Raw genomic sequence first — 21,279 nt, 5'->3', positions numbered from 1 at the left:
GGCGACGATCTACCAAGACAAAGCACCCGAACCTTTTCTTCTTCTCCACCAAGCATCGTCGGCCACAAAGGTTGAAGCAAGGTGTCGCCGGCCTCAAGAGAAAGAAAACAATAGAAGAGGGCCGGCCACACAAGAGAATAAAAGAGAGAGAGCTTAGGTTGTGTTCTACCATAAGGCACCATCTACCTCTCTTTTATAATCCTTGGTGAATGCAAAAAAGGAAAGATTTAAAATTAAATTTTATTTTAAATAAAAACGTCCTTTTCTATTATATTATGGTATGGCCGACCCCTTGCTTGGACACTAAGCAAGGCTTGGCCGACCCACTTCTTGGGCACCAAGCAAGGATGTGGCCGACCCATTGCTTGGGTAAGAAGTGGACTTGGTTGGATACGAGGCTTTATACATAGAATCTATAACAGGGACCTAGAAGAGGAATTTGTTTTGGCCTCCTAATGAGCTTGAGCTTCTTGTGTTCGACCCGAACACCCAACTCAAGTTCATCAATAATAACTCATACCACTAAAGAGTCATTATTGAACTACCGCACTAATCCCATATTATATTATGGGGTCCTTCTTATCATGAGTGCGTTAATCTCTCTGTATTTAAGATATCGAATGCCCATTAATTAAATGAGTTACTAACAACTCACTTAATTAACATCTAGCTCCAAGAGTAGTACCACTCAACTTCATTGTTATGTTGGAACTGAGTCCACCTGCAGAGTTTATAAGATAATCCTTATGAGCTCCTCAATGGGACATCATCATCCTAATAAATAGGACACAGTTTCCTTCTATAATTAACAACACACAATATAAATAATATTATTTCCCAACTTATCATACCTATTGATTTAACGAATAAATCTCACCCTTTGATAAATTAAAGAAATAAATACTAAGTACATGTGCTTGTTATTATATTGGGATTAAGAGTACGCACATTCATAATAACTGAGGTTTTGTTCTTTTATGCAGTCAGTACAAAAGGAACAACCTCAAATGGTCCTGCTCAATACATACATAGTGTACTAGTATAATTTTATAGTCAAGATAAACTAATACCAAATTACACTACAACCATTCTAATGGGTTGTCTCAATCCATCTTGGTTGTGAGCTTCTATTTATAATTTATAAGGAACTGATAACATGATCTTTTGTGTGATACCACACACCATGTTACCTACAATATAAATTAAACGGATAACTGCATATAACTAAATGCAGACATTTGACCAATATGATTCTCATTTCAAAATAAATATTTATACAAAAAGTTAGACTTTTAGTATACAATCTAGCACTTAACACTTCCTAATAAACCAAGATTCTCCTCGACTCTTTTCATTAAGAGTTTCTGATAAGCAAAAGCCTCACATCTTACAAGTCTTTCAATTTTCTCAAGAAATTCATTCTCAACCTACCAACCAAAAAATTAAAGATAAATTATTTGCTATTTGAAAATAAAAGATACATAGCTTACAAGTAAAGCTTGCATGCAACAAGACAAAAACTATAATTTCAACATACATTTGAATATACATTATACAGGCAAACACATGCATGATTTTCAAGATCCAAGTATAAAATTATAGACAAGTAAAAAAGAGATGACACAAGAATGTCTACCATACTCTTTTTGTTACATAAAAGAAAACTAACCAAAAAGAATTTCCAGCCTGACTTAAGCAGCGCATAAACAAAAATATAAACATTTTTGAACTATAAGCTTAACAAACTTTTAGTCTTGATAGACTGCATTTGTGACAATGAAGAGCAAAAAATTGTAAACAGGAAAACCTTGTTGTCCTATTATATTTGTAGCCAGGAAAACCTTTCTGTCCTATTGTGCTAATATAGTTATGGTATAGATTGCTAATAATATAATTCAACCTGACAAGGCGAAGAACATAGGATCGATCAAAATTCCGCAAAAGAGAAGCTAGCAAAAATGTAAACTTTATTTCTTATATGTAATTGTCTAAATAATAAGTTGAAATACTTACTAAGGGGCTGGATAATGAAAATTTTCTTCTCTCATTGGTAAGACGGTATTAAAAATTAATTATGAAGCCCTTCCATCTTTAGCATAGCCGGCTATCAAACTCGTCCAAGAAACCATATTTCTCATAAGCATTTCATTGAACAGCTTCCGAGCATCATCCACGAGTCAAGATTTCACAAGTCCCTCGATTATCGTCGTCCAGGATACAACATCTTTCATGTCGATCAATCTAAGCACTATCACAGAATCGTCAATGCTGTCAAGTTGTACATACATATACACCAAAGAATTCTCTACAAACGTGTCGCAGTCAGGAAAATGCTTGACGAGCAGAGCATGCACTATTTGCCCTTCCAAGGTCGAGCCTACAAGGCTGCAGGACTTGAACATGAACTGAAATGTGTAGGCGTCGGGCACTGTGCTCTTCTGACGCATTTTACAGAACAAATTGAGGGACTCTCGGGGGAAATGACGGGAAGAATAGGCCCGGATGATGGTGTTCCAGTGAAAGGTGGAAGGATTCGGGAGAAGAAGCTGAGAGCATAGGAGTGCAGGGCGGAGGAGACTTCTATGAGGCATTTCAGTAAACAAGTGGTAGATGGGGAGTGGGAGAGCGATCCGGTGACGAGTAGCTGGGCGTGGAGCTGAGTAGCTTGCTTCTGCCATGAAAGAACAAGAATATACTCCAGATAAGAATAAGATTTCAGAAACTAGAACAAATCTGTTGTAGTCCCTCCAGAATCACCAACAACAAACACATTGCTGCAACCTTCTTGAAGAACTGCCCTTTCCTGATCAAGCGTAATCAAGAATTATTAGGATAAAAAAATATCCAATGACATTCTCGATCATGTTCTACTAATTTTAGAGAGTGTATGTAATACCCACTAAGCTTGTAAGATAAATATATGAATGTGGGATTTTGCCTTAGAAAATAATAGGAAGTGAGTTGAACCAAAAAGGAAATAAAAAGAAATAAAAATAGGAAGAGGTCAAGGATTGAACCATGAATCTCTTATATTATATTTCATAGAATTAATGGGTAATAACCAGTTGGGATAGGAATAATATGTTGATAGCAAAGGAGGGAAACTCATGATAAAGGTAAGAGTAAAAGCTAGCCAAAAGGAAACAAATAAAGAGCAAGAGAAAGGCAACTTGCCTTCCTCCCTTCCTCTCCCTCTTCCTCTTTGATTTTGCCGAAAACTTAAAGAGGAATTAAGGGGATTCATTCCCCCTTATTTCACCATGAATGATGAGGATAAATAAATAAATAAAAATAAAAATAAAATAGAAAAAAAAGGCTAAGGGAGAAGGAAAGCAAAAACTAAGTTTGCTACCTCTTCCCCCTTAACATAAAAGAGAATATGTAAAGGGAAAATTCTATTTTCTCTCATTTTTCTCATTCTCTCCTCTCCCTCACCGAAACCTCAGTTCCCCCTCTCCTCCATTTTCGGCCCCAAGCCAAGGTTTTCTCCTAAGAAAACCTAAGATACAAGGAGGACTTAGCAAGGGAATCAAGGGAAAGGAACTAGAAGAAGAGGCTACTTCTTCTTCACCATACCTTAGATCCACAAGCGAAAAGGATGTAAGCTTCACCTCACCTATGGTACAAGGCTTTTATGTGCTTTTTGGATTTTATGAAGATTTTAAAACCTAGAAACAAGTTTGAGAAAATTCGGCCAAGAAGAGCTTTCAAAATCTAATGATGTTTAAACTAGTCTTCACTACATGATAGATTTTTCTATGCTATGTAAAGGGGTTCTTCTTCATGCTTTTATACCTATATGATGCTTGATCAGAGGAGTATTGAACCCTAGAATTTCGGCCAAAAATATTCTTAAGAGGCTAGAGAAATTTATTGTTTTACCCAACTAGTACAAGGTTCTCCCTATGAAATATTAGGGATCATGTATTAGTTTTTCTTCCTTAGAAGATATTTGAAACTAAGAGAAAACCCACTCATATGATTCGGTCAAGAAAGGGTTTAGGGTTAGGAAGACCTTGAAATTTAAATAACCATGCTCATGTGATAGAATACAAAGATCTTAAAGGATTTGTATGCTTGAATATTGCTAGAATTTCATGAACTCCTTCTTAGGGTTTTTCGGCCATGATGAGATGGATAGCTTAGAAAAGCTTAAACAAAATTTTAATATGCTCAAGACCTCTGTGCTATTTAGATATGAAAGTTTTTTAATGCCCTCATGCTTAATTAGGGTGTAGAAAAATTAGTTGCATGACATATAACATGTATGACCACAAGGGGTCCTAGCTTATTCATGAACCAATTTGTATATATGTTTCTTAGTAACTTTTGACATGAAACTTACTTAGGTTTTTCATGCCTTAGGCCACTTAAAAACCTATCTAAGGAATGGTAGGTTTCGGCCATGAGAAAAAAATAAAAGAAAAAGAGAAAAAGAAACCTAGAAAGCCTAAGACACAATTCATATGTATACTCATTATGCTTGTCCTTATACATGCTATGAAACTTGTATAAATTATCATGATTTTAGGCTATTTGAAGCAAGTTTATATTCTGTGAGTTTCGGTCAAGTAGGGTTTAAAAGACCTAGAGGCCTTAGAAATGAAACCAAATGTGTTAAAAGTACTTCTTATGAAAATAGGATAATGTGTTGATTGTTTCACATGCTTGTATAATTTTTCCATGACCTAAATGAACCCTTGAATGTTTCGGTCATGAAGGAATAGATGCCCTAGAAACCCTAGGACTTAAATTAAATATTCTCATGTCACTCTACATGAAATATGATAAGTAGAAAGCCAAGATTCAATTGCTATATGTTGTTTTATGACCTAAAATGATGCTAGGGTATGTTTCGGCCATAACTATTGTATGATGCCTTGTATGAATTTATACATAATGTTAGTCCAAGTTCACATGCTTGTATGCTTGTTTGTAGCCCTAATGAGAACTTGTTAAATTTTGGCCATGACATATGTTAAGGGCTTAAGAACTTAGGAACTAATTCAAATGTGTCAAATGTGTTTACCTTGTTCCTTGGTAAAAATGTTATAAATATGATTTAAAGTTGTCCATGCTTTTATGTCATATGGAACCTTGTTTCACACCTTAAGGTTTCGGCCATATGAAATTAGGGACTTGAGGAACTTAGAAACTAAGTTAATCATGTTTATAATGCTTCCTATGAAAATGTTATGATGATAATTTAGGTGTCACATGCTTGGATGTTGTGTTTAACCTAAATTGAGCTCTAAAGGGTTTCGGCCACAAGGGTTTAGGAAGCTTAAAACTAAGATAAATATGATACCATGTTTCCTATGATAGGATAATCACAAGATACACCCTTATGCTCAATATGTATGCTTGTGATTTATGACTTATGATATGATATGCATGCTTTTATGATATGATATGCTTTGTGCTAAAAATATGCATGCTTATGTTATGATATGTGGTTAAATTATGCATGCTTTAATGCTATGTTTAGTGCTTAAAATATGCATGCTTCCATGATATGCTATGTGGTTAAATCATGCATGCTTGATGATATGCTTTATGCTTAAGATATGCATGTTTTTATGATCTATGCCTAAGTGATGCATATTGTTATGACATGATGTATGCCTAAGTGATGCATGCCTTTATGATATGATGTATGCCTAAGTGATGCATACCTTTATGACATGATGTATGCCTAAGTGATGCATACCTTTATGATATGATGTATGCCTAAGTGATGCATACTTTTATGACATGATGTATGCCTAAGTGATGCATACTTTTATGATATGATGTGTGCCTAAGTGATGCATGCTTTTATGATACATGATATATATGACATGTACTTTACTTTATGTGTGAGTGGCTTGTACCAAGGGTGGGCTCCATAAGCGCCCCGGGGACTAAGGACCTCATTAGGGATGTGCTCCTAAGTGCCCCTAGGACTAAGGGCCTAGTATGTTTGCCTCGTAGGGTTCAAGACTTGCTACCTTGGACCTACAAGGTTGCGCGCAATATGTAAGTGGTACATAGCCGGGATCCCCCTTATGTTGAGATTACTTTCAAGTATATATATGTAAAAGAAAATGGTTTTAAACACTACAAGAAATTTTAGATTTAACCACACCTAATAGACAACAGTTTTTCGAGAAACTGTTGTCTTTTTGCCATTTAACAACGGTTTTATTGAAAACCGTTATTGTTCACCATAATTTTTTTTAAATGACAACAGTTTTTAAAAAACTGTTGTCTAATGTATGTCAAAGACAACAATTTTTAAAAAACTGTTGTCTTTTAGTGTTGCTTATGTGATAATATACAACAGTTTTATTAAACTGTTGTCTATTGAATATTGTTGAATCATAAAAACAAAACAGTTTTTTTAACTTCATGAAAAAAAACCTAAAACCCACTCAGACTCCTCCTTCGCGACTCCTCCGCGAATCCCTTACTTTCCCTTCTCCACCGAATTCCTTAATCCCGAGCCCTCACTCCCGCGACACCGCCGAACCCCTTTCTTCATTGCCGACTTCTTCCCCTAAGCCTCACCTCGCACTGGTCCATAAGACTCCACGTTCCCTCATCCTTCTTCCCCTAAGAAAGATCAAGAAGGAACAGAGACGACGATCCCTCATCCTTCTCGCCGGGTCCCTTAGTCTCCGCTCATCTTCCGGCGGACACCGTAACCCTCGCTTCTTCCTCGTCGCTCTCTATCTCGTATGGGTACTGGCAAGGATAGCAGCGAGGCCACCGACGATCTCGATGACATGTCGCTCGCAGAGCGGCGCAGCTTGATTCGCCTCCGGAAGGCGGCTTCGCCTTTGTCTCGTGTTCCTGAGCCTCCAAAGTGCTTTCGCTCTGCTTTTTCCGCCTATGCTTTGTTCTACTATTTTCTCGGGAGGGTAACAACATTTTTTAGTTATGACCTGCAGGTGTTCGATTGACGAGCCTGGAGCGCGCGTATCTTCTGAAACTTCCAAGGTGAGTTCTGATACGAGGTTTTATTTAGCCTTTAACAACATGCACAATGGGAGCTTGAGACTAGACTTAGCTGAAGATTGTGTTAATCTTTAGACCTAGATGACCTAATGGTGACCTGTTTTCTTTTTGAAATGGTATTCTCTGAAAAAAAAAATGTTCAGTGCAAAATCTACAAGAAGCTGGATATCTAGTATTAAGACGTTTTATTGTGATCTTGCAACTTAACATGTACTACTGCGTGCCTCCTTATTTTGGGAAAAAAAAGGGCATAAGAAAGAAATAAGAAATTTTATTACCATCTTAGTTTATAATTTTTTTACCATTGCGCTGCAATTTAAGAGCTTAATTGATTTCCCCACCTTTTTATCTTTTTATGCTTAATTTCTTTCTCATCGAATTGAGCTTCTTTATGCAAAAGCCAAAAAATAGTTTTTTAAGCTAAAATTAGATAATCTAGCTGCAACATTGATGACATGGTTGAAATCATCAGGAAAGTAAATCTAAGCATGACTTTGTTTGCTACTGATAAATATGGAACTAACAAATTTTGTACTTTGGACCAGTGCAAGTATCCAAAGTGGACCTAAGGAAGTATGCAAATATGGACCATAAGACTCCACGTTCTTTTTAGTATAACATTGCTTTTCCTATCAGCCATAATGCTATCTTTGTGTGATGGCTAACAAAACAAATTGCAATCTCACACCATGGTATTAAAAAGCTCATGATTGGACAACGTTGAGCCGCCTAGATGGTTTTTGAAGAGGACTAAATAGTGACATATGAGATATGTGATCTGTATGTGCAGTTAAAACCTTATTCAGTTCATCTAAACTAAATACTTGTTTTTTTGTTTGTCGATTTGTCAAAGTTGGTATGGTGTAGTCAATATTAACTTGAGCGTGGCATGGATTTCAACGAGCTTAGGATTTTTTTAGTGTGTATGATCCTTATGTGGCCATAAGGTTTATGCAGTTGCATAAGCAGCCTAGGAAATGGCTTTCTAAATCTGTGGTTACCTGTTAACTTATATTAATTGGATTTAATATTAGTTTAGAAAATGAAAGAACCTTGTTTGAAGTTCTGGCGATTCATTTTTTAAATTATAATTTTTTTTATACTAATATCTGAGCGTGTCATATGTCGGATTGGATGGTTATGCAGATAATTGGCATCCTATGGTATATTGTTGGAAAGATGAAGCTAAAGCAAATTTTTCAGCCTCCCATTATTGCCTCAGTGAGTATTTGACTTGAAAATTGTCTTTTTGAAGTTCTAATTTCCAATTCCTTGTCCTTGTCACTTGTTATTAAATACTTTATACTTAAAACACTCTCTGGGGCTTCTTGTCTCATGGACATTGGGATCTTAATTTATTTATGCTTTTAGAGTGAAGAGCAATGATGTTGGCATGCCAAGTATAATGAACATTTTTTGTGTTGAGATAAAAATGTGAACTTCATATTTGTTTGATTTTCTGTAATGAATGTATTAGTTTAACCGGTCAAGATCAAGTATCATCTCATTGACTCTTCCTAATTTCCTTCCTCTGTTATTTTTATGAATTCTTTGATTATGAAGAAATACAAACTTGCTCATTTCTTATATTGAAATTTTAATTTTTTCCAGATTTTACTCTCTTGTGAAATGAATCAGAGTTTCATTTTGTCAATACCGCGATGACTACTTTTTCATTGGCAACATCCCTCTAAACCAAAATTTTAGTTTAGCAAAGCAAACTCCCAACCTTTACAAACTCTAATAAGTTAAAACCCCTGCCTTCACTAGAGTTTTATAATGAAACTTTGAGTACATTTGGCAAAAGGGCAAACTTTTGGGGGGTAACATGAAATTCTCTGAATTTTTTGTGGTGGTTATTTGAATTATTGTATTGTTACCTTCTGTTAATGATTATCTTTAACATGTTATGCAGAAGCAATATTTTCCATGATTACTTTAATGATGTTTTATATGGGATTAGGTATTACTAATGTTTTATATGGAATTACTCTTTGGCTATCATCATTGGCGCTATACCATTTTTGAAGAACTTCATCTTGACTGATGATGCCTCGCTATTCTTCTTCACTGACAGCTGCCTTATTCTTGGGTATTGATCTGTTTCCTTCTTTGTCTTTGCCAATTTTCTCATGCTACTGAAATTTAGAACCTTTTCATTTAGTAACACGCAAATAGAGTCTTAAAACAGAAAATAATTACCTTGTTAAGGTTGAAAAAGTATGAAGATTTCTATGAATGATGCTAAGTATGAACTGTTTAAGAAATAATTACCTTGCTTTAGGCTTGTGAAGGGCATAAAGATACTGTTGCTTTACATTTGATTTCATCATGCCAGAAGTTTTTATTGTATGAACATGGAACATTAAAGTCCTTGAATGGCTAAGAACGCCAATGAATATTAAATTCTACAACAATTTTTGCAGTGTGATTGGTCCAATTGTTTTTGGACACAACAAAAACAACTAATGATCAACTAATGCTCTTCACTCTTCAGTCCTTACTAAAATGATTAAGATATTCTAAAGTTAGATTTCAGCCTGATGAAGAATATTCTTTGTGACTGTACAATAGTGCAAGCAGAGCAATTAAATGTGCTAGTTGTTGTAAGATTTTTACTGAAAATGTGTGATAATACATATAGTTTGTCAGGAGTAGGTTTATTTGCTAAAATCACTCATTTTACAAAGCCGGTTAGCAATAAAGCTTATCAAGTGTTTAATTCTTTTAGTATTTATTTCTTGATTGACCATAAGTTATGATGTAGGTTATTGAGGATATGTCTATACAAGTCAATGTACCTGCTCTAGCAATGGAAGAGGTAAAAATATCTTTTGGAGTTGTCTTTTAGTTTATGGTAAAAACAGTTTCGAGTCACTGAAATACAATGGTTTTGCAGGTTGCTCCATTGGCCGTCTCAGATGTGGCTATGCTTGCCCCTGAGGAGATTTTTCATGGAAAAGGAAATATCAAAGAAGAGGCAGAGTTAACAAAAGAAGAGAGGAAAAGGAGACGGGCCAACCAGAAAAGAAGATTTCGAAGATTGAAAGGTATCCTTTATTCGCTTATATTTATGGTTCTGCTTATTTTCATGCTTGTCTACAATCTGTGCATAATGGTCAAAAAAATTAGTGGCGAACTTGTGACAGACATGATCCACCACTTAGAATTACATAGTTCTTGTGCACAGGATTGTATAATTTCATTCTGCTCTTTTTAGGTGTCCTCAAGAGTATTGGGAAGAATGCCGACAAGCTAAAAAAATGAAGAGACTTTAACAAATTAAGGAGCACTAGGAGCTGCAATCCCTCCTCTTCACCGACATCTAAGTAGAAAATCTTGTGTTATATTGTTCTACCTTTGTTTTAATAGTGTTATCATTTTGTTGGTTGCTTATGAAATTTTGTTGGTTGCTTATGAAATTTCTTCAGAATGTTATAAATATTATTTTTGAATGTTACAAAAATTGTATATTAAATTTTATTTTGAAATTTAGTATTTTGAATGATTTATAATATTGGAAAATTGTGTATTAATTTTTTTTAATTTTTTTTCTAAAAAAGACAACGGTTTTTTACCGTTGTCGTAGATAGTTTAAAACTGTTGTTGAAGACCCTGTTATTAAAGGTAGACGCTCAAAGATAACGGTGAAAAACTGTTGTCTTTGAAGGAAAAGACAACAGTTTTTTACCGTTGTAAAAAATGTTGTCTTTGCCTTCAAAGACAACGGTTAAAAACTGTTGTCTTTTGCCACCCCTTTTAACAACACGGCCTTTAACAACAGTTCAAAATGGCCTACGACAACGGTGAAAAACCGTTGTTGTTTGACTTTTTTCTTGTAGTGAAAGATCATGAGACATACACATGTTTTTCGGATACATGTTTTCCAAAATCATATTGCATACACCTTATGATTATGCTATGTTTCATGTTATGCTCTTGATTATGATATGCCATGATAAGGTATGATTATGTTATGTTCATGCTATACCTTATAGACATGTTTCGGCAATGGATTTGTTGATGCCTAATATATAGATTTTGGCCATAGATATGATGATGCCTTGATGTACATGTTTCGGCCATAGTATGATGCTTTGATATACATGTTTCGGCCATGCTTTGATATACCATGATACTTGTTTGTTATGCCATGTCTAGCTATGTTTTATGCAATGCACTATGTATATGTTTCGGCCATGGTGATGCTTGATATGCTATGACTAGTTGTGATTATATTATGATGCATGATATGCTTGAATAGAATGCTATGTTATGCCATGATTAGTTGAGATTATTACTTGTTGATGCATTCTTGATTATGTGCTGATTTTTGGTTTTAGTGAGTAGGAAAGGAACTTACTGAGCCATGAGTGCTCATAGCTTACTTTCCTTGTACCACTGATAAAGGGAAAAGCTGGATGAGCTAAAGGAGCAGCAGGAGGGGTAACGAAGATATGTGTGGCGGTGGCTAGGCAACTAATTAAGAACCTGCTTAAAGTTTCTTTAAAGAACTATGCATTGGTATTTTATGACTTGTGATACCTAAACATGTGTGGCTTGACATTATGGTTCCACTGGATTTGATGTTATGATTTTGATGCCATGTGATAGTATAGTTCAAAAGAAATTTAAAAGAAAAGTTTTTATTAAAACTATGAAAATTATTTTAAGTCTTCCGCTGTTTTAAAAAGAAAAATTTATACGTAGAGTATCGTAGCCCCGTCCCTTAGGGTAGCAGGGAGGGCGGGCGTTACAGGTTGGTATCAGAGCCAGGTTATTGCCAGCTCACTACACACACATCAAGCCTCCTACCTGCCGCTCCAAGTAAGAATGTTTATGCTAAATTTACTTGTTATATGCTTATACTTAATTTTCATGATTATATAACTTATGCTTTATTTTCTTTACTACATTGCTTATGCTTTATTTCCTTATGTTACATTGTTTGTCATTATATTCCTTATTTTTCCTTATGTTGTTTATGCTTTAGTTCATGTTTTACTTACTTATGTTTGATGCTTTATTCTATGCTTTTAGTTATAAATTAGATTAAGATTACATATTGGTAGGTTAGGAATAATACCATAACAAATAGATAGAAACAAACCAGTACGTTAGATTGGCTAAAATCGATAACCACTTACACTAGTCTATTTCTTTTAGATAAACATGGTTAGGACACGCAATGCCCGAACCGGAGGGATAGTGACTCCACCAGATCTGACGCAGGTAGTCGCAGACCTCCAGCATCAGATCGCAGAACAACAACAGCTGATCACTACCTTAATGGGTCAGCAAGGCAACCCAGTTACCCCACCGGTGAATCCACTACCTGTTATACCTACAGCCGCACCAATGCCCCCGGCAGCCCCTACTCCGATGGTCCGACAAGAGGCCTATCTGATTCAGTGACAAAGGCTTAAGCCGGAAGCATTCTCGGGAAACTGCGAACCATGGGATGCGCAAGCCTGGCTCAAAACCGTGGAGAACATAATGAAACTACTGGATTGGCCTGAACACGAGAAGGTCAAATGCGCGTCGTTCTGTCTTACCGGAGATGCCCGGATGTGGTGGGACAGAGTAAAGGCGAAAAGGCAAATAAACCAAATGTAGTGGACAGATTTTGAGACAGAGTTCTTAGAGGAATTCTTCCATATACGAGTGACCAACAAGCACTATGACGAGTTCACTGAGTTCCGACAAAGTGATCTGTCAGTTAATGAAGCCGTCAAGAGGTTCAACCGCCTAGCCCGACTGTGCCCTGAACTGGTCCGAACTAAAAAAGAAAGGGTCCGGTTGATGTTAAAAATGCTCCGACCCGAGATAGCTCTGAACGTAGCCGGCGGAGTTAATAGACCGCAGACTGCAGAGGAGCTAGTCAGCAGTGCCCTGATTACCGAGCACTATCAGGAAGCAATGAATAAGGGCAAGAACCAAGCACTGACCGGAGGACAAAAATCACACAGTACCAGGGAAAGAGGAAACAGTGGAATAAAACGAAAGGTGGTCCGGCCAATAAGCAGACCAAGTACCCTCAGTGTGCCACATGTGGGAAGATGCATTCTGGAGTATGTCTTCTCAGCACCAAAAAGTGCTACAACTACGTAAGGGAAGGTCATTTGGCAAGAAATTGCCCTACTCAGTCTCCGGCACTACCTCCGCAGAACTTCCAGAACAAGAGTGCCCCCGCACAGCTTCACCAGATGCATACTGCCATAGAAGGGACTTCAATCAGCCAAGGAAGATTTGAGGCCCCTCCCACTATGACCAATGCCAGAGTCTACTCTCTCGCTCAAGATGACGTGGCGAACGCCTCTACTATCGTCATAGGTCAGTTATTTAATTTCAGTCAGTATGCTAGAATTTTATTCAATGCTGAAAGCGAACTAATAAGGGAATCCATCGAGAAACTGAAACATGTTTCATATCCATTAGTTGAAACCATGTTCGGACGACTCTCTACCCTCACCATAACACCAACGTTATTTGAGAACATGTTAGAGAAGCAAACCAGGGACCCGAGCCTTCAAAGAATTAAATAAGAGACCACAGAAGGAAAGAATGACGGGTTCCGTATCGCAGACGATGGAATATTATACCTCAGGGATCGATTATGTATTCCGGAGGATCCAGAGATGCGAAAGAAGATACTGGAAGAAGCCCATACAACGCCTTATGCAATGCACCCGGGTTCCACTAAGATGTACCAGGACCTGAAAAAGAAATTTTGGTGGTCCGGTATGAAAAGAGAAGTGGCTCAGTACGTCAGTACTTGTCTGACGTGCCAAAGGGTAAAAGCTGAACACCAGAGACCCGGTGGATTATTACAACCTGTCCAAATTCCAGAATGGAAATGGGAAGAAATCTCCATGGATTTCATTTCAGGTCTACCCAAGACGACAAACGGGTATGATGCTATATGGGTGATCGTGGATAGACTGACGAAGTCTGCACACTTTTTGGCGATCAAGATGACTTATTCAACTGAACAACTAGCTCAACTATATGTTAAGGAAATCGTCAGATTACATGGTATCCCTAAGACCATTATTTCTGATAGAGACGGACGTTTTGTCTCGCACTTTTGGGAGTGCGTTCAGAAGGCCCTCGGCACGAAGTTGTTGTTTAGCACAGCCTTCCACCCACAGACTGATGGGCAGACTGAAAGAGTAAATCAAATATTGGAGGATATATTAAGAGCTTGTGCCCTGGACTTCAAGGGGAGCTGGTGCCGATATTTCGCCTACAATAATAGCTACCAAGCTACTATTGGAATGGCACCTTACGAAGCTCTATATGGGAGGAAGTGTAGGTCTCCTATATGCTGGTATGAAAGTGGTGAAAAGAAGGAAATGGGGTTCCGAACGGAACTTATTGATGACACCACCCGAGTTATACAAAAGATCCGTCAACGAATAGAAACTGCTCAGAGTCGGCAGAAGAATTACGCTGATAAACGGCGTAGGCCGCTAGAATTCAACATCGGAGACTTGGTATTCCTTAAAGTATCCCCCATGAAAGGGATAATGAGGTTCGGAAAGAGGAGCAAGTTAAGCCCACGATATGTAGGACCGTACCAGATTGTAGAAAGAGTGGGCCAAGTCGCATACAGACTAGAACTACCTCCAGACATGGCAGCCATTCACAATGTGTTCCATGTATCGATGCTCAAGAAATGTACTCTCAGCACAGATCAAGTGATTGAGCCTCAGTCGGTACAGGTGCAGGAAGACCTGAGTTACGAAAGTAAACCCATCCAGATTCTGGACCGAGAAATCAAGAGATTAAGGAACAAAGAAATACCCTTAGTAAAGGTATTGTGGCGGAATCAACGATTCGAAGAAGCCACCTGGGAGCGCGAGGATGATATGAAACAAAAGTACCCGGAGCTATTTTAAAGTTCGAGGACGAACTTTTTATGAGGTACGGGGTACTGTAATACCCACTAAGCTTGTAAGATAAATATATGAATGTGGGATTTTGCCTTAGAAAATAATAGGAAGTGAGTTGAACCAAAAAGGAAATAAAAAGAAATAAAAATAGGAAGAGGTCAAGGATTAAACCATGAACCTCTTATATTATATTTCATAGAATTAATGGGTAATAACCAGTTGGGATAGGAATAATATGTTGATAGCAAAGGAGGGAAACTCATGATAAAGGTAAGAGTAAAAGCTAGCCAAAAGGAAACAAGTAAAGAGCAAGAGAAAGGCAACTTGCCTTCCTCCCTTCCTCTCCCTCTTCCTCTTTGATTTTGCCAAAAACTTAAAGAGGAATTAAGGGGATTCATTCCCCCTTATTTCACCATGAATGATGAGGATAAATAAATAAATAAAAATAAAAATAAAATAGAAAAAAAAGGCTAAGGGAGAAGGAAAGCAAAAACTAAGTTTGCTACCTCTTCCCCCTTAACATAAAAGAGAATATGTAAAGGGAAAATTCTATTTTCTCTTATTTTTCTCATTCTCTCCTCTCCCTCACCGAAACCTCAGTTCCCCCTCTCCTCCATTTTCGGCCCCAAGCCAAGGTTTTCTCCTAAGAAAACCTAAGATACAAGGAGGACTTAGCAAGGGAATCAAGGGAAAGGAACTAGAAGAAGAGGCTACTTCTTCTTCACCATACCTTAGATCCACAAGAGAAAATGATGTAAGCTTCCCCTCACCTGTGGTACAAGGCTTTTATGTGCTTTTCGGATTTTATGAATATTTTAAAACCTAGAAACAAGTTTAAGAAAATTCGGCCAAGAAGAGCTTTCAAAATCTAATGATGTTTAAACTAGTCTTCACTACATGATAGATTTTTCTATGCTATGTAAAGGGGTTCTTCTTCATGCTTTTATACCTATATGATGCTTGATCAGAGGAGTATTGAACCCTAGAATTTCGGCCAAAAATATTCTTAAGAGGCTAGAGAAATTTATTGTTTTACCCAACTAGTACAAGGTTCTCCCTATGAAATATTAGGGATCATGTATTAGTTTTTCTTCCTTAGAAGATATTTGAAACTAAGAGAAAACCCACTCATATGATTCGGTCAAGAAAGGGTTTAGGGTTAGGAAGACCTTGAAATTTAAATAACCATGCTCATGTGATAGAATACAAAGATCTTAAAGGATTTGTATGCTTGAATATTGCTAGAATATCATGAACTCCTTCTTAGGGTTTTTCGGCCATGATGAGATGGATAGCTTAGAAAAGCTTAAACAAAATTTTAATATGCTCAAGACCTCTGTGCTATTTAGATATGAAAGTTGTTTAATGCCCTCATGCTTAATTAGGGTGTAGAAAAATTAGTTGCATGACATATAACATGTATGACCACAAGGGGTCCTAGCTTATTCATGAACCAATTTGTATATATGTTTCTTAGTAACTTTTGCCATGAAACTTACTTAGGTTTTTCATGCCTTAGGCCACTTAAAAACCTAGCTAAGGAATGGTAGGTTTCGGCCATGAGAAAAAAATAAAAGAAAAAGAGAAAAAGAAACCTAGAAAGCCTAAGACACAATTCATATGTATACTCATTATGCTTGTCCTTATACATGCTATGAAACTTGTATAAATTCTCATGGTTTTAGGCTATTTGAAGCAAGTTTATATTCTGTGAGTTTCGGTCAAGTAGGGTTTAAAAGACCTAGAGGCCTTAGAAATGAAACCAAATGTGTTAAAAGTACTTCTTATGAAAATAGTATAATGTGTTGATTGTTTCACATGCTTGTATAATTTTTCCATGACCTAAATGAACCCTTGAATGTTTCGGTCATGAAGGAATAGATGCCCTAGAAACCCTAGGACTTAAATTAAATATGCTCATGTCACTCTACATGAAATATGATAAGTAGAAAGCCAAGGTTCAATTGCTATATGTTGTTTTATGACCTAAAATGATGCTAGGGTATGTTTCGGCCATAACTATTGTATGATGCCTTGTATGAATTTATACATAATGTTAGTCCAAGTTCACATGCTTGTATGCTTGTTTGTAGCCCTAATGAGAACTTGTTAAATTTCGGCCATGACATATGTTAAGGGCTTAAGAACTTAGGAACTAATTCAAATGTGTCAAATGTGTTTACCTTGTTCCTTGGTAAAAATGTTATAAATATGATTTAAAGTTGTCCATGCTTTTATGTCATATGGAACCTTGTTTCACACCTTAAGGTTTCGGCCATATGAAATTAGGGACTTGAGGAACTTAGAAACTAAGTTAATCATGTTTATAATACTTCCTATGAAAATGTTATGATGATAATTTAGGTGTCACATGCTTGGATGTTGTGTTTAACCTAAATTGAGCTCTAAAGGGTTTTGGGCAGAAGGGTTTAGGAAGCTTAAAACTAAGATAAATATGATACCATGTTTCCTATGATAGGATAATCACAAGATACACCCTTATGCTCAATATGTATGCTTGTGATTTATGACTTATGATATGATATGCATGCTTTTATGATATGATATGCTTTGTGCTAAAAATATGCATGCTTATGTTATGATATGTGGTTAAATTATGCATGCTTTAATGCTATGTTTAGTGCTTAAAATATGCATGCTTCCATGATATGCTATGTGGTTAAATCATGCATGCTTGATGATATGCTTTATGCTTAAGATATGCATGTTTTTATGATCTATGCCTAAGTGATGCATATTGTTATGACATGATGTATGCCTAAGTGATGCATACCTTTATGATATGATGTATGCCTAAGTGATGCATACCTTTATGACATGATGTATGCCTAAGTGATGCATACTTTTATGATATGATATGCTTTGTGCTAAAAATATGCATGCTTATGTTATGATATGTGGTTAAATTATGCATGCTTTAATGCTATGTTTAGTGCTTAAAATATGCATGCTTCCATGATATGCTATGTGGTTAAATCATGCATGCTTGATGATATGCTTTATGCTTAAGATATGCATATTTTTATGATCTATGCCTAAGTGATGCATATTGTTATGACATGATGTATGCCTAAGTGATGCATACCTTTATGATATGATGTATGCCTAAGTGATGCATACCTTTATGATATGATGTATGCCTAAGTGATGCATACCTTTATGATATGATGTATGCCTAAGTGATGCATACCTTTATGACATGATGTATGCCTAAGTGATGCATACCTTTATGATATGATGTATGCCTAAGTGATGCATACTTTTATGACATGATGTATGCCTAAGTGATGCATACTTTTATGATATGATGTGTGCCTAAGTGATGCATGCTTTTATGATACATGATATATATGACATGTACTTTACTTTATGTGTGAGTGGCTTGTACCAAGGGTGGGCTCCATAAGCGCCCCGGGGACTAAGGACCTCGTTAGGGATGGGCTCCTAAGTGCCCTTAGGACTAAGGGCCTAGTATGTTTGCCTCGTAGGGTTCAAGACTTGCTACCTTGGACCTACAAGGTTGCGCGCAATATGTAAGTGGTACATAGCCGGGATCCCCCTTATGTTGAGATTACTTTCAAGTATATATATGTAAAAGAAAATGGTTTTAAAGATCATGAGACATACACATGTTTTTTGGATACATGTTTTCCAAAATCATATTGCATACACCTTATGATTATGCTATGTTTCATGTTATGCTCTTGATTATGATATGCCATGATAAGGTATGATTATGTTATGTTCATGCTATACCTTATAGACATGTTTCGGCCATGGATTTGATGATGCCTTGATGTACATGTTTCGGCCATAGTATGATGCTTTGATATACATGTTTCGGCCATGCTTTGATATACCATGATACTTGTTTGTTATGCCATGTCTAGCTATGTTTTATGCAATGCACTATGTATATGTTTCGGCCATGGTGATGCTTGATATGCTATGACTAGTTGTGATTATATTATGATGCATGATATGCTTGAATAGAATGCTATGTTATGCCATGATTAGTTGAGATTATTACTTGTTGATGCATTCTTGATTATGTGCTGATTTTTGGTTTTAGTGAGTAGGAAAGGAACTTACTGAGCCATGAGTGCTCACAGCTTACTTTCCTTGTACCACAGATAAAGGGAAAAGCTGGATGAGCTAAAGGAGCAGCAGGAGGGGCAACGAAGATGTGTGTGGCGGTGGCTAGGCAACTAATTAAGAACCTGCTTAAAGTTTCTTTAAAGAACTATGCATTGGTATTTTATGACTTGTGATACCTAAACATGTGTGGCTTGACATTATGGTTCCACTGGATTTGATGTTATGATTTTGATGCCATGTGATAGTATAGTTTAAAAGAAATTTAAAAGAAAAGTTTTTATTAAAACTATGAAAATTATTTTAAGTCTTCCGCTGTTTTAAAAAGAAAAATTTATACGTAGAGTATCGTAGCCCCGTCCCTTAGGGTAGCAGGGAGGGCAGGCGTTACAGTGTAATCGCTCACTGGCTTGTTGTTGAGAGGGGATCGCCCGTTAGCAATAGCCTTTGCGTTCTTTACGCCGCGAGGGGAAGGGAAACAATGTGGTGTCGGAGGATTTGCTCTGACATCCTTTGGAAATGTTGATTTATCAATCACAATATTCAGTTTGTTGTAGAATTTTTTTATGATGACGAGGAGAAAAATGATGAAGAAAAGAAAATTAGAGTTTCGGTATGTGATTACTTTGGGATCAGAAGCTTGCTATCTTGTTGAGGGCTTTCAGCTGCATTGTTGACCTCCTTCTTGGCCTCTTCTCCGACGGGAGTCTTGCTTCCGACTGCTATTCTCTTGAGCTCATGGCAGAACTCGGAGATCTAGCTCAATAGGTCCTTCTTAGAGAATAAATTCCTGGCTGACATCGTGCTCTTCAGACGAGGTGGTAGCTTCTCCAGCTTCGATTCCTCCCTCTCCTCTTCTACCTTTTTCTCGACGCTCGACTTGATCATCTCTTTCATGGCGTTCCATGTCTTTGTCTGGCGGGGGAGATGAGAGGGCGTTAATTGGTTCGCGTCTTGGTTCTCAAGATCCTCTTTGAAAGCCTTCGAGGCCTTTGGCTTGAGTGGAGACGTCGGGAGGAGCGGAGCAACGACTAGGCCTCCTCTTCTCTTCAGCTTGTTCTCGTCTCTAAATCACCGCAATCAAGAGGGAAAATTACACTGTCATGGAGAGGTGAGCACACTGTCATGGAGGAAGATCCAGCAGAGGTGGCACCCCTTCTTATCGCGCGGTCGATAGGATGGTGTGAAGAGATTGTATGAGGAGAGGGAAAGAAAAATGACTTAGGGTTCAGGAACGCGAAGGGGAAAATAAGGTGCCAAAAAGATTTACAGAGAGGGGGGAAAGCAAAACTATGAGAGGGAAAATAACAAAACAAATACAGTCAAAGACAATGATTTTATGAAAACTGTTGTCGTAGTCCCTAAAAAAGCGCTTACAGACAACAATTTTAGATAACCGTTGTAAAATGCGTTGTTGATTTAAAAAAATGTTGCTCAACAACAATGATTTTCACAAAACTGTTGTCTTTTGTATTTTATGGGAGCTCAAATATAATGATTTTTGTAACATCCCAAATTTCACTATTTGGAGTCCTAAAATACCTTATTAAAATATAGAAATGTTTTAGAAAAATTCTAGAGATTTTTACAATATTTTTATGCAATTTTTGGAGGTCGTTTGGTATTTTTACCAAAAGAAAGAAGTTTTGACAAAAAATATCCAAGCCGAGGCTCGAACCGGCAACTCCTGACCCGAGCAAAACCCGACTAAACAACTGGGCTAACAGTTGTTACTTGATCAAGTAAAGGAAAAATTTTATTTAAGTAATAGAAGTTAATAGCAAGAAATAATAGGAAGAAAATAGGTTGCAGCCGGGATTCAAACCCTCGAGCCGGGCCTTAAGCAGAACGCAGCCCACCAATAGACCAGCCGAACTTTTCTTAACTAAACCTATATCGAAATATATTTAAGTAGTACTAGTTAACAGAAACCTTAGAGTATTAAAAGGTAGAACTTAGGGATTAATACGAAACCTAAATTCTTTCGTCACCCTTTCTCCTCTTCTCTTGCGCGGCGTTCCTGTGCCCAGGCGGAAACGAAGCCGAGCCTAGGGCTTTATCTCCGGCAGCGGCGAGGACCTTTTCCGTGAGATCTTCACGTTCTCAATACCTCTTCAGCAAGAGGAAGGTGTAGACGCAAGAGATCGCCGAGAAAGCGAGTCCACCCGAAACCCTAGAGTAGTGGAAGCCTTCTTCTTCGGCTGTAAGTCCAAAAACAAGAGGTAAGTTGCTACTCACCTGCAGTAAGATAGCTCCGACGTTTAATCCT

General features: G+C 37.2%; 1 protein-coding gene across 1 annotated transcript; it reads right to left on the bottom strand.

Moving 5' to 3' along the window:
* Window positions 1-2,177: 2,177 nt before the first annotated feature.
* On the bottom strand, window positions 2,178-2,678 carry LOC122038566 (pentatricopeptide repeat-containing protein At2g29760, chloroplastic-like). Its single transcript, XM_042598368.1, has one exon. It carries the CDS (start codon window positions 2,676-2,678, stop codon window positions 2,178-2,180), a length of 501 nt encoding a protein of 166 aa, XP_042454302.1.
* Between the last annotated feature and the right edge of the window lie 18,601 nt (window positions 2,679-21,279).

Source organism: Zingiber officinale, chromosome 1B, assembly GCF_018446385.1.
Source record: "Zingiber officinale cultivar Zhangliang chromosome 1B, Zo_v1.1, whole genome shotgun sequence".
NCBI classification, from domain to species: Eukaryota; Viridiplantae; Streptophyta; class Magnoliopsida; order Zingiberales; family Zingiberaceae; genus Zingiber; species Zingiber officinale.
The sequence above is the reverse complement of the archived record's forward strand: the minus strand, read 5'-3'. Positions and strand labels throughout refer to the sequence as shown.